The sequence below is a fragment of the Sprattus sprattus genome (genome assembly GCF_963457725.1).
Source record: "Sprattus sprattus genome assembly, chromosome: 18".
NCBI lineage: Eukaryota > Metazoa > Chordata > Actinopteri > Clupeiformes > Clupeidae > Sprattus > Sprattus sprattus.
In genome coordinates this window covers 7,897,000-7,911,024 of record NC_137916.1, presented here as the reverse complement: position 1 = coordinate 7,911,024, position 14,025 = coordinate 7,897,000, and the positions used below count along the sequence as shown (strand labels likewise).

The following is a 14,025-nucleotide window of genomic DNA, read 5'->3' as shown; positions in this document are numbered from 1 at the left end:
AATTATATATGACAACCAGTATAATACTACTATGTTCAGAAATGTCCATTCATGTTTTTGAGCAATACAATCAATGACTTGTAACAGTTCACCATAGCGACTATCAACAACAACACTGCAGTCCATCAAGAACTAAATAATTGCATGGGGCAACAACAATAAACAAACAGTTTACATACTCCAACTGTTTTTTTTTAAACAGCTGTAGTAACTTCCAGTGTAACTATTTTATTTAAAATTTCTTAAATAGGTCACTTGAACCCAGGTAGGATGATATCAAATATGTCCTCATCATGGTGGTGACCAAAACCAAAGATGTTTATCATGCCAGACAGATAAAGGGGACAGTAATGTTCCTGTAGGTTCCTGTGGGCTCCTATGGTGTGCTCACCGCGTGCAACAGGAAACAGACGTCGCCCTGGACCAGCTGCACCACCCTGTGAATGTGCATGACTGACTCCTCATACCAGCGACTCAGGTAGGGCCTCACTTCTGACTCCAAGTTCTCCATCTGTGCAGAAGGGAAGGCAGACTGGGTTACAACCTCCCATGTGCCGGACAGGGATTCAGAAAGTTTTGTATCGGGTTGAATCCTGAGATATTTCAAGCCAGAGACACCTCAGTATGGAGCTAAATGTCTGCGCTGAAAAAATCATGTCCCTGTTTGATTGTGAATTTATGGATTCTTTTTTGTTCTCCTGCTCACCTCTGGAGTCAAGCTGTTCTGCAGACCTTGCACATACTTATCGAGGTCAAGTCGGAACGTGCAGGGGGTTAAGGAAATTACTCTTGAGCAGATACAACATATTGTGCATGAAGTGAAGGGTGTTTTGACTCAAAATGGTTGTAAAGAAAGCTTATGAGACTGGAGGACAAGGCAAGGATATAGATTTAGACCCTTCTCTGAACCTCCAAGGAAGCAGACCACCCAGCCATTGCCATCTTCTGACTGGTCAGGAGAGGACTCCTGCTCTAGAAGGCAACAATAGCAACCGACTGACTGCTCAGGGATGCTGTACAGGGAGAAGGGGAGAAAAAAAACCCTTTTTATCAGCTTATGACAGCATTCAAATACCGTATGATAATCATATTACAGGTTATTCATACTACCACAGAGACAGCGGCTCCCTACACACATCTATAATGGGGTAGTGGACAGTACACCCTCTAATACGGTGCTCACCTCAGCTCCACAGTGGCATATACCATTACTATAATGGGGTAGTGGACAGTACACCCTCTAATACGGTGCTCACCTCAGCTCCACAGTGGCATATACCATTACTATAATGGGGTAGTGGACAGTACACGCTCTAGTACGGTGCTCACCTCAGCTCCACAGTGGCATATACCATTACTATAATGGGGTAGTGGACAGTACACCCTCTAATACGGTGCTCACCTCAGCTCCACAGTGGCATATACCATTACTATAATGGGGTAGTGGACAGTACACGCTCTAGTACGGTGCTCACCTCAGCTCCACAGTGGCATATACCATTACTATAATGGGGTAGTGGACAGTACACCCTCTAATACGGTGCTCACCTCAGCTCCACAGTGGCATATACCATTACTATAATGGGGTAGTGGACAGTACACGCTCTAGTACGGTGCTCACCTCAGCTCCACAGTGGCATATACCATTACTATAATGGGGTAGTGGACAGTACACCCTCTAATACGGTGCTCACCTCAGCTCCACAGTGGCATATACCATTACTATAATGGGGTAGTGGACAGTACACGCTCTAGTACGGTGCTCACCTCAGCTCCACAGTGGCATATATACACACATCTATAATGCGGTAGTGGACAGTACACACTCTAATACGGTGCTCACCTCAGCTCCACAGTGGTATATAGATATACACACATCTATAATGGGGTAGTGGACAGTACACACTCTAGTACGGTGCTCACCTCAGCTCCACAGTGGTATATAGATATACACACATCTATAATGGGGTAGTGGACAGTACACACTCTAGTACGGTGCTCACCTCAGCTCCACAGTGGTATATAGATATACACACATCTATAATGGGGTAGTGGACAGTACACACTCTAATACGGTGCTCACCTCAGCTCCACAGTGGTATATAGATATACACACATCTATAATGGGGTAGTGGACAGTACACACTCTAGTACGGTGCTCACCTCAGCTCCACAGTGGCTATGTTGCCCATGCCCCCCAGCAGGGCTCCTTTGCTCAGTCTGCGGGAGATATAGCATCGCAGCTGTGGCTCCGCCTCCGGTGGCAGGCTGCTGTCCAATAGGGTGAGGCTGAAGCAGAGAGGAGCAGTTAGCAGGAGAAATCAGGGGCATCAGAGGCTGATGGAAAGGCGGCAGACTGACGGTCTGGTTCATGATGTACCAATGACACGAAGAAGCCACGTTACACACAACACCAAGCTATGCCATGAGAATCAACAGCAAATTTAGCACATATACCCAACCACTGATTTGTCATATGATTTTTGTCCACCAGTCCACAGAGCAAGACCTACTCCCACACGTTTTCGTTTGGACTGCCACTCATTGATGCTGCATGGCGTTATAGTTTCGATAGATTTCCTTATGGAATCTCAGGTTCTAACCTAGTGAAATAATGGTTCAGATTTCACCTTAGAATCTAAACTGATGTGTCAAAACTGCAAGTATGTTGAAGCACCAGAATATGGGATTGGGCCTTCCTCTGTGAATCAAAAGCCAATGTTCCAACAATGATAGTTCGAGATGAAGCGCACGAGACAAATTACACATGAATTCAGATAAGACAGGAATCCGCGACTGAGGTCAATTCCTCCAAACTCAGCGAGAGCCACGGTCACGAACGGTATGACGAACGTGACCCTACTCAGGCCATTTTTGTTTACCTAAAGTCATCATGACATGTGGTTGAATCTGCTCTTCTTTGAGACCACGCCACACTGTCTTCAGCGGCCTCAGATCTGAACAATTGATAAAGCACTTACTACAAATTGCAGGAACTTCAAAACGAGGACTAGGAATATCACACTGTAGTGTAGTGTATATGCATCGCCTGCATTTTAGCTGGAAGTTAGGGCTTGTCACAACGAGGTTAGTTCATATTCAAAAAAGGCATAGTAATACATTACATTAACACCATACATAATCATGTCATCTCTATCACACACGCACATACCACACAAGCCACTCTTTCATTTGATACTACCACATACTGCAGACGTTTCTCACTGTGTCTTACACCTGTGATGGAGACAACCTACCTTGTGCTTTGGTAAAAGTAAATTGAATAATAGCAGTTGATTTGTTGTATTCGTGGACTAATTCCGCCAATTTCCTCATTGTCATAATCTGTGTCCCTTTCTTCCACATCAATTGAGTCCTGAAAGGACGAGGTCTGTGAGGTAAACATCCTTTAGCTTTAGCTTTTAGCTAGCTAACTAACGTTAGTCAACCAGTAAATTATGTCGGATGGAGCAGTGGTTAACGTTAACGTCAGTGAAACACTGTCCAACAAACTAAGCCACTGTCAAAGTCGATAAGTGTCAGATAAAATATAAACAACAACTCTGGAAGGTTTAAGAGAATTAGCTAAATTATCTTAAAGGTTGACAGCAGATCTCTATCAAAACATTGACGCATTGTTCCCTCAAACTACAATCCGTGTAGAATTACCTAGCAAGAATCAAGGGTTCCAGTAGATGACGACATTGACCACATGACCCTTGGTTCCTCCCTTTTCGTCTTCAGTTCCTGGACACGCCATTTTGACCAGATTGCGAATTTGTTGCTATTTGATTGTGCTGTATTCATACCATCACAGACATAATCATGGGTAGGAAGAAAAAGAAGCAAATGAAGCCATGGTGTTGGTATCCTTTTGTGAAGCGGCCTGTCACCAGCTTACCGACTGAATAACTGCACTTGGAACCGATTCTTTTTCTGCCGTGTTGTTAAGTTGTCAAATCCTCTGTACTTAGCCAGACATGTAACTATGCTAGTCAGGCAGCTTGCTAGTAGGTGCGAAGTATAATGTATCGTGAATGTTTAGATTAGCAATCTACATTTGCAAGAGTACCGGTCTATTTGGATTTCAATACAATTATTGACAAGTGTTACGGTGTCTAGACCCCGTAGGCTTTGTGGGTAGCTTGCTTGCTGGCCAGCTTAGTGTTGATCTGTGATTTGTGAATGTGTCACATAGCTTAGTAGCTATCAGTGCCTAATGTGCTTTCACTCCACTAACCCTAGATAACTTCTAGTTTGTATAGCAGTTTGCAAAGTTTTACACCATAGCCAACGTCCATCCTTAACTCGTTAAACAGGTATTGCAACAGGGATTTCGACGATGAGAAAATTCTCATTCAACACCAAAAGGCGAAACATTTCAAATGTCATATATGCCATAAGAAACTGTATACGGGTCCAGGCTTAGCTATTCATTGTATGCAGGTAAGGAGAACTGCTGTAATGTGTTTAATGAATTTATGAAGGACAAATGCCTAGCTTTATGCGGAATCCAATGTATATTGTAAGGTGTCTGCTATAACTCAATAGGTTCACAAAGAAACTATAGACGGAGTTCCGAATGCCATCCCTGGTAGGACTGACATTGAGTTGGAAATATATGGTATGGAAGGAATTCCCGAGAAAGACATGGAGGAGAGGCGACGTGTTTTGGAGCAAAAAACGCAAGGTATTGTTCCTAAACCTTTTCCCAACTGCTCTATGATTTGTGTAGTGATAGTCAGCAGTTACAATGAAAGGGTTAAAACTATGTTTACCTGCAAGATGCTTGACTTTGGGTGTTTTCGTCAAAAGAACCACTCTGCCACAGTGAATTGGTGTCAGACAGGCCAGCTGACTTTTAATGTGGCCAACAGAGAGTCAGAAGAAGAAGCAGAACCAAGATGACTCGGATGATGATGACGATGATGAGGCTGGGCCTTCCTTCCAGCAACCACCTGTCCAGCCCCAAGCTGCATACGCGCCCCCCATGACCCAAGCAGGCATGCCTCCAGTGCCATCTGCACCAGGGATGCCACCAGGCGGTTATGCGGGTACATTCCACACTATTCTGTCTCCTTATCATGATTCGCCAACACCATTGGAAGTCATGTCATGCATTTTTAATGCCATAAGGCTATTACGTTTTTTTGATTGGTTGTTTTTTACATGCTTATGTTCAGGTATGCCCCCAATGATGCACGGTGTGCCTCCTATGATGCCAGGAATGCCCCCTGGCATGCCAGGCATGCCGCCAGGGTAGGACCACCTGCCTTACAACCTTGGTTTAGATTTTGGAAAGCAAGTGAAGAAAATTATGTATCTAACCTAGCATTTTTTTATGAATAGCATGATGCCAATGGGGGGAATGATGCCACCAGGGCCTGGAATGCCACCTATGATGCCAGGCATGCCACCAGGTGAGATCTCTTGCAGTTTTTCCCCTTGACTGAATCCTAGTTGTGGTATGTCCTGGTAAAGGGGTGGTAATGAATCTCCATCTGCCTCTATAACCCACCAGGAATGCCCCCTCCTGGTGCCCATCGGCCTGGCATGCCCCACATGGCCCAGGGTCCTCCGTCCACGGCTCCTAGCATGATGAACAGACCTGCCATGCCCACTGCCAACGCCTCCTCGGCCCAGCCGGCTCTCACCAAGCCCCTGTTCCCCAGCGCAGGACAGGTGCCGTACAGCTTCCTCCCTCTCTCCCTGAGTGCCTCTGAGTGTGCTCTTTACCAGCCCCCACTCCAGCCACAGCCAGAGTCCGAGCAGACTTACTCATGTTACTGATTAGGGAAGGCTATAAAGTTATTTTAGTGCTCTGTAGATGATACAGCATCAGCAATGTTCGACTTATGAGGGGTAACTTTCTTGGTGTTAAGCCAAATTTCTTTTGCACCACCCTTAATGTGACACATCAACAATTTACCAGTGTGTGTGTGTATTTGTGTGTGTGTGTGTGTGTGTGTGTGTGTGTTTTTTGGTTTGGTTTTGCATTCTCTGCTCTTATGTTCTTATGCCACAGATGGGAACTCGGGCTCCAAGTACAAGTACCCCCTCAGCAAGCGTGGACACTCTGTCTGCATCTACTAAGCCTCTGTTCCCTAGCACAGCACAAGTATGCAGTAGCCTGAGGAGATTGTGAAACTACAGTTTCACAAAACTCATCCACAGCATGTAGCATTCACACTTTAGGTTTACAGTGCTTATGGAGGTGGGGTGGGGGGCATACAGGGTTTATATTAATCAATAATGCTCATGCTTATCAGTGATAGAGGCTTTCTGTTTTGCAAGAAGTTATTGGATTTGGTGCGTTTTGACGTAGTGCCTTCTGTGTGTTGCTGCTGCATGTCAGTGTGCAAATGGAGTGGAAATCTGCAGAGTTCAAGAAGAGTTCACCCAGTTCTGAAACCGTGCTTTAATGCCCTGGGCAGTCCCAAATTAACTTGGCCAACAGTAAGCAAGAATGCAGATGAACATGCAGATTTCTGTCGAAGCCTCTTTTTTTTCTGCTTTCTTTTTCATTTGTTTCGCCCAGGGAACACAGGACTGTTGTAAGATGGCGCGTAAAGTAGTGCTTTTGAAGCTGCCTTACAAAGCATGTCCTTGTATAAAGTATAAATCAGACGTTTTCGTCATGTATATGTGTTTTTGAACTTATATTGGTTGACGTAGCTGACGTAGTTAGATGGTCATGATGGAGTCTGTGTCGCTCATGGTGTCCTTCCTCATGTCTGCGTAGGCTCAGCAGGTGGGTCCTGGAGTGGCAGGGGGCGACATGAAGCCCCTGAGCTCCCCGGCTACCTCCTCAGACCCGGCCAAGCCCACATTCCCTGCCTACACCCAGTCCACTGCTCCGGCAGCCGGCTCGGGCAGCACTGTGTCCAAACCGCCCGCTGCCGTGACCAGTAAGCCTGCCACACTCACCACCACCAGTGCAACCAGTAAGTTGATGCACCCCGATGAGGACATCTCGCTGGTAAGTATCCACTTTCTGCACTCTTACCTCCAAAGTAAGTAATGTCAATAGAAGCAGTAGATAGTTTTACCACTGTTTCTGTTTTGTTATTGAAAAATAGATTGACAATTTTTTAATTTGGTCTATTATTAGTTCTATGATGTTGTTGTGGTGTGGTGTAGTTAATGTAAGTGTAACTGTAACTGAACACCGTAACCTTTATCTTATTGGTCTCTTCTAATCATTTGGCTTGTGTTCGTCAGGAGGAGATCCGTTCTCAGTTATCCAGATACCAGGGTAAAATGCCCCGGCCCGGGCAGCCCGCCATGGCCACCCCGTCTGTTACCCCTATGAGCGGCATGATGCCCCCTCAGCAGGGCATGCCACCCCAACAGCCAGGTGTGCGCCACCCCATGCATGGTAGGCAGCCAACCGGATTACAACTCTTTAATACTCTTAACCTAAGCCATCATGGTGGATGGGGAAATGGAGCTAACTGTGTGTGTTTGTTCACAGGGCAGTATGGTGGTCCGCCCCAAGGCATGCCAGGGTACATGACTGGCGGCATGCCTCCTTATGGGCAGGGGCCCCCCATGGTGCCCCCTTATCAAGGAGCACCACCACGGCCGCCCATGGGCATGAGACCACCTGTCATGTCACAGGGAGGTCGCTTCTGAAGCCCCCACCCAACCGCCTGTCTTCAATAGGTTTGGAGATTCATCCCTTTTCTCATCTAGAGCTGTTTATTTAGTTGCCAAGTTGCCAGTAACGGTAAATGTAAATTCTACTTGCGCTTGTGAGAGAGAGGGAAAAAAAAAACTGGGGGCGGAGAAAAAAACGAGAGAAAAAAAAACGTAACAAAGCATGGGACATTTGCATTTGAAAAAAGAAAAAAAAAACAACAAAAAAAGGAAATCAAAGCATTTTCTTTTCATCTGCACCTGATGGAATCTGTTGTTGCAAAATCATACTGTGTGTGTGTGTGTGGCTTTTTTTGTCCCCCTCTTATGTTCCATTTAGGTTTTTAGAAGTGTAGTAAATATGGTTCGTAATGTTTTGAAGGCGCTGGAGTTACATGAACAGGCCCTCCTTAAACCAAGGCAAGTCTCTGTAAATACATGTACTGTGCTTCTTATCTGCGCGGCCTTCACAGCACACTTAGGTGCTGTTGGACCTCTGTGTCCCCAACTGAGTTTGGTGAGGGCTTCCTCAGTTAGCTGTTGTGTCTTGTCTGCTTGTCCACTTCTTATTTAACTTTAAAACACTTTATTTGAATTAAGCTTCTAAGTAAAAACTGAAAAACAGCACAGTCACACACAAAACTGTTTCTGTGAATTTGATTTCTGTACTGCTGTAAGACATGTCCCCTTGTAATAAAACATGTTGAAAACTTCAGACTGGTTTTTCATGGCCGTGGGGGAAAGGACCCCCATCAGCAAGGTTTGTACTGTGAGTCGTTCCAAACTGCAGGCGCGGCTTAACTGAATGTGTGTGGTACCTGTGCTCTGTCCCCTTTCTCCCTGTCTTTTTGAAAGCCACTCAAGTGTATGTCTTATGAGCGGTATTTGGTCATCCACATTGTAAATTCTGCCACCCTGCATATCTGGTTTGAAAGGGTGTAGATATTTCTTTAACTAGGCAGGGTGGGGAGCACAAACAACAGCATTGAAAGTGTCCTCCATTTGCAGGGCTGGCATTTATGAATATGGATGCTCCCAATCACCAATAAGATTGCTCTTGCATGGCTGTGTTATCAGACACTGAAAAATGTAAATGTGTTTTATTTTTTTCCATTTAGATTTTCTTTCACTTAATTTCGTTTCCTGTACAAACTGATGAGTTGTAAAAGTTATGCACATCCGAAAGCAAACCTTAATATCCTGCTTAAATGGTTGGGATTATCTGGTATGTTCAGACCTGTCTGCCATCATTGAAATTCTTTTTCATTTTTTTGTTTAGAGAATTTAGTGTTGATGTGGCCTTTTGGATGCATAACTTCACAGCGCTCAAAGAGTGCTGACTTTACAGTTAGAAGGTGTTGAAAGACTTGGCTGATGTGCTAAACTGAAGATTTCTCTTCCCCTCCCCTCTGTAGCCGTGCCATGGGACTGGCAGAGGCAGAGTCTCAGGGTTGCACTGTTCAGGCTGAGGCAAGTCAGACCTTTTTTTCCCTCCCTAATTTTCCTCTCATACCAGGGGCCCTCACAGCTCTCCTCTGGGCTGTTGGATGCCAGCGTCCCCAAACTTGCAGCAAGTTTGGCGAAGGCCCTTGAATCTGTTCACTGTAGGCACTGCCACTGACTAACCGTTTTACTTATGCAAGTTCCTTGTCACTATTGCCAGGGTGGGTTGAGTTGGTAATTACATAGACAAGACAAATGGCCCCTTGTTGGAAACTATCTTATACTGATTGTTAATACTGATTCAGTGACAACATCTGAGCACAGATCACATATGTTACCTGGTAAAAAGAGAGGTTGTAACTGTAAGCGACCTTGCAGAGTATATGTTATATAGGTCCATCTCCTGCTTTCAAGCAGTTTATTCTTAACAATAGGTGCATGGCAGGGTACACCACAAGCACCTCACCCACTGTAAACAAACTTGCAAACATGCAGAACTGTCATATAACAACATTACCAAGATGACCCCCCCCCCCCCCCCCCCCCCCCCTCCACTGGCCAAAATAAGCACTTAGATGCCACGTGTCAAGCAGCTGTTTAAATAAGTGAAGTGTGAAACGTTTCCAACACATGGTCCATGCCATTCATATGCTCTTTGTCTCCATCAGCTGACCAACAGCATTTCAGCACTCGCTTTTAGATGCTCAAAGTCGAGAGTGCCACCATTACAGGTTAGTTTATCCTGTAAGTATCAGACTCGGGCTAGCATAGCTCTGTCTCATGTTCAGGCATTCATTAGCTGTAATTGATGACAAAAGGACTGGACATACATTGTCCATTTTGAAGTTCTAATACCCTATGGTTTTGACTCTGTAACATGTAACACAACTTCAGCATTAGTGCATGCAGTGTATGTGGATTTCCCCACGTTTGTGATGAAAGTCTCTGGGGAAGATGGCGTGGCTGTGAAGAGTTTGTAAGGTCCATCTAATCCTCTAGTGCCTTTGATTCCTCCGATCTAGCAGTGATTCCCCTGAGGCTTTCAGGGATTCAGGGTCTGCTAACAGACTCTTTTGGTAAGTACAGGAGAATCCAGCGTTTTTGGTGTCAATCGTGTTTTAGCCCAGGAGGTCAGAGACTCGAAAGTCGGAAAAAAGAAAGCAAGGAAGTGACAGCTCAGCCAGGTAGGACTTTTACCTGATAATTCTCCACACAAGGAGAGAGAGGCCCTGGCATTCATCAAGAATTGCTCAAATCTGTTTATGAGATTCAGTGATTTCAAACATGGAAAGCTAAAGACCCGAGTCTATCACTGTACTCGAGTCCCTTTTTCTGTATAGAGCTGTGGACTATATCCTTGTGTTGGAATATCCAGTAAAAAGACCAATGGGATCAGGGAGTCTGCCATGGATCTGAGGAGCACTTTCAGACCTAGTGGACTTCTTCTTTGTTACCTTAATGTAGAGCCGTACGTAAGTGTCTTGCCATCACCAATTACATTTTTCTCCCACTAATTTTCCCTCTGACTGCACCCGGCTACAGCCATTGCAGCTATGTCATCTTATGTTATACTCCCAGTTGGCTGCTACTTGTGCTTTTCCACCAAATCAGGAATTACTAGTTTTCATTTCAAAGTGCATATTTAATGTCTACCTACTGTACTTTATTGTCTTATGTCTCGGCTGGACTTATTCTGAGAACTCCTGTACTCCCGCGACATGCCATGGCATTTTTGCTGAGGAAAGTGCATCCCTCCTATACATTCTATCCAAAGTCCCTTACATCCCTATATTACTTTTTGCCACACCCATTAAATACAGAGTCTCATTTTGTGAGGTCCCCATTTTTTGATGGTTATAACTGATAAATTCCTCTCTACATATCAAATTAATTTCCAAAGTATCTGGATGGCGCCTGCAAATGAGCAATTCTTTTGACTGCCAGTGCATTGTTTTGACCGCTGTAGTGTGCTTCACATTAGACGAACATAAATCCACAAGTAAAAATTAGTTTTTAAGTCTTTGCTGTCAGTGAAGTTGAAGACACAATCCTAAATGCAATTTTCACAAAAGAAAAGGTACAAACGATACAAATGGACCTTCTACTAAATTATTAAGTGGGACAGCACAAAAAGTGCGCATAAAGGTAGGTTACTGCAAATATTTAATAGGTAATTGCCTAGTTAGCTACAGCTAAGCATAAATGTTAGGCCTTTCCTCTGGATCACTGGCTGTTATGGTATGTTGAACCAGACCACCTACTCCATTCCATTTTGTCTTTCATTATAGGAAAATGAACAATTTACACTGAAATGCGAGACATGTAAATCATCATTAGCATGAGACAGGTCTGAATCAGGTTCAAATGGTACAATAGGCATTTGAATTGGGATTTAATCATCAAAGAATTCAATATGATGGTCTGATCAAACGTTTATACATTACATACTGTTCTGAAGGTATAGTTGCACATGCCAGCCTCAGGGCATTTGTTGGAAAAAGTACCTTTTTTAGGTAATTTCTCAGTACATGTAGTCAATATAACAGTTCTTAAACTGTGTTCTTTGTGTCTGCGTTTTTTGACTGGTATTGTTCTACTGTTTGACAGCTGTTTGATGTACTTCTGTAGCTGCAGCTTTGTCATCACCACGCTGCAAAATGATAAATGTGTGAACATGCATTGAGTTTACATGAGTGAACGGCTGAACTGCAAGTTCTCAACTAAATAAATACACTTTTTTTGGCCCCACAACCCTGTTCCAGTGGTCTTTTTGTTGTCTGATTTGCTATCTCCTCCAACCCATTGTGACGTAACGAGATTGTGACTTCCTGTTTGAAGGTGGAGCATGCTTGTGTTAATCTCAGCAGCTAGGGCGTTCATGACTTCAGTGCCTCATATTATTCACAAAAGCCAGTATTTCTCAGACGTGAAGACGCAAACTTTAGGAAGCTCATGTTCACGTTCTTGTTCCTTTATTTAACCGCAGCATGAGGATCCTCACTTCTGTGCTTTGGATATTAGGCATTCAAGCAATAGGTACGTTACTTCTCCATAAATAATACTAGATCTTTTTATAAAAGTACTTTATGAAAGTGTTTCCTTTTAAATGTCTTTTTGAATGTACTGTCAGTGATGCCCCTACATTTAGCCCAACTGGATGTAGTATTTGGTGCGTAATGCACTTATTTTAGGCGCTGAAGTACTCTTGCTATGATTTTCATTGTACAGTGTTTACATTCAGGGGTATAAAAAGCCTTCATACACTTACTTGATTCCTCCGCTTGCTAGTAAAAGCCATGTGTTTTGAATGAGTTAAAACTTTTGACCTGCCAAACATCTTAGACATTGCATTAGATAAAGTAATGTAAAGTGTGATTAGTAGATTATATTTAGAAAACAATAGGCATTAAACAATACAAGACAGTAAAGACCATTATGAAAATCATTAATGTCTGGTAGTCTAGGCATATTTAGGTCACTTATCTTTAAAGTATTTAGTATACATCAAGTCTGGGGGAATTCCTGTCAGGAGAATTGATGACTATATTTCTGATGTTTTTGTAGTTTATTTTTGGGCTTTTCTAGACTTTATTTATAGGAACGTAAAGATCAGACAGGAAGAGAGAGGTGGACTCGGTGAATGACCTCAGTCCAAACCTGGGTCCCAGGGGCGCTGGACACATGCATGGTGTGGGCCACCGGCTCCCCCTCTATATGCAACAGTTACATACTCTAAGGATGGACATTGGGCCAGTCTGTAGTGTCTTGTAGCAACTGTGCTAAGAACGTATTACAGTACCTGTTCCCAAACAAGAGGAAGACGTGACCATAATGCCATAAAAACAGATGGCCAGCACAACCGTTAGCACACCTCTGCATTCACTTCAGAACTATGTGTTTCTTTGCACTGCTGGTCCTCAGTCTTCTTTATTATAGTGTAATGTATATTGTCTTAATATCTTGTTGAAGCAGCAGTAAATTAACACCCTTTTTTGCCCAAATCTCAGGCACTTTTTAGTATTTCCAACATACTTTACTATAAAAGCTTTACTATGTGGAAACGCTTTTCTGCCTTGCATATTTTGTTGTCCTGTCTTTGTATCATATTAATATTATATACTAGACAGTTTCGTTCAGTTGTAACATAGGAAACGAGGCGGGCATTATGCATATCCTGCAACCGAGCAACTGCACTGCTATATTTATCCAGCCGTGGTATTTTCACTATGCAAATATTTTGGTTGCGTGTCAGAAGTTAACTTAGAGCTTCAGAGTGACTTTGGTGATGACAATGAAATAATACGATGCAAATAACGATGGCTGAAGGCATTTTCTCTCAGAGCAGTAAGAAATGATCCACACTTTAGTTCTCTCAACATAATCATAGAGTTAAGGAAAAGAGATGGGCATTTAAGTATTCATCTTAAACCAGCAGAAAGTAATTAATCTTAAACCTGCTGGACGTGACTCCAGTTTTCCTAACAATGATGTTTCTCCAGCGTCCCAGGAACTACTGTATGTCCAAACAGCGGAAGGAGAGTCCGTGACCATTTACTGTGAACCGGAGGAGAGGAAATCACAACTGATCGGCTTTTACCTGGACCACTCGTCCTCTCTGCCAAAGAGAGAGGTAGTCTTTCTGTCTGAGAACCGAAGGGTAAAGGAGAATCCATCCTACGCTGGCCGCGTTCAGATCAGTGGAAGCTTAGCATCTTCCCAGATAAATGTGTCCATCTCCCAGGCACGACGCACTGACACAGGCCTGTACACAAGCAGGTTTATTTACAAAGACGACTCAACCAGCCAAGACAGCACTCGCCTCTTTCTTCACGTTACAGTGTCAGGTGGGTAGATTTGAAGCCATTTACTGTATGATCTATTATGTGTGGATACAAAATCTGTTGACTGAAAGTATAAAGAAAAGGATCTACCAAACATTGTTTT

General features: G+C 43.7%; 2 protein-coding genes across 5 annotated transcripts in view; one reads left to right on the top strand and one right to left on the bottom strand.

The window, feature by feature from the left end:
• The window catches only part of cUnh17orf75 (chromosome Un C17orf75 homolog), a gene marked incomplete at its 3' end in the record, with an annotated part of 5,330 nt that extends 1,579 nt beyond the window's left edge, over positions 1 to 3,751 (bottom strand). Inside the window, exons 1-6 of the mRNA XM_080856133.1 lie at positions 3,258 to 3,751; positions 2,883 to 2,957; positions 2,164 to 2,289; positions 867 to 1,013; positions 707 to 788; positions 392 to 511 (exon numbers count right to left, since the gene is read on the bottom strand). Coding sequence (XP_080712259.1) covers positions 392 to 511; positions 707 to 788; positions 867 to 1,013; positions 2,164 to 2,289; positions 2,883 to 2,957; positions 3,258 to 3,406 — 699 coding nt within the window. The 5' untranslated portion in view covers positions 3,407 to 3,751. The remainder of the gene's footprint in view (positions 1 to 391; positions 512 to 706; positions 789 to 866; positions 1,014 to 2,163; positions 2,290 to 2,882; positions 2,958 to 3,257) is intronic.
• A 3-nt stretch (positions 3,752 to 3,754) lies between these two features.
• znf207a (zinc finger protein 207, a) lies at positions 3,755 to 8,353 on the top strand. 4 transcript variants are annotated; one of them, XM_080856682.1, is made up of 11 exons: positions 3,755 to 3,866; positions 4,320 to 4,446; positions 4,552 to 4,690; positions 4,878 to 5,054; positions 5,184 to 5,259; positions 5,350 to 5,420; positions 5,522 to 5,682; positions 6,026 to 6,118; positions 6,743 to 6,979; positions 7,222 to 7,357; positions 7,475 to 8,353. In XM_080856682.1, the coding sequence occupies exons 1-11, from the start codon at positions 3,826 to 3,828 to the stop codon at positions 7,633 to 7,635; spliced, it is 1,419 nt and encodes a 472-aa protein (XP_080712808.1). In that variant the 5' UTR covers positions 3,755 to 3,825; the 3' UTR covers positions 7,636 to 8,353. The 4 variants fall into 4 exon arrangements, with proteins under 4 accessions (XP_080712808.1, XP_080712807.1, XP_080712809.1 ...); XM_080856681.1 differs by having other exon boundaries at positions 7,222 to 7,378; XM_080856683.1 differs by lacking the exon at positions 6,026 to 6,118 and having other exon boundaries at positions 7,222 to 7,378.
• Positions 8,354 to 14,025: the final 5,672 nt, after the last annotated feature.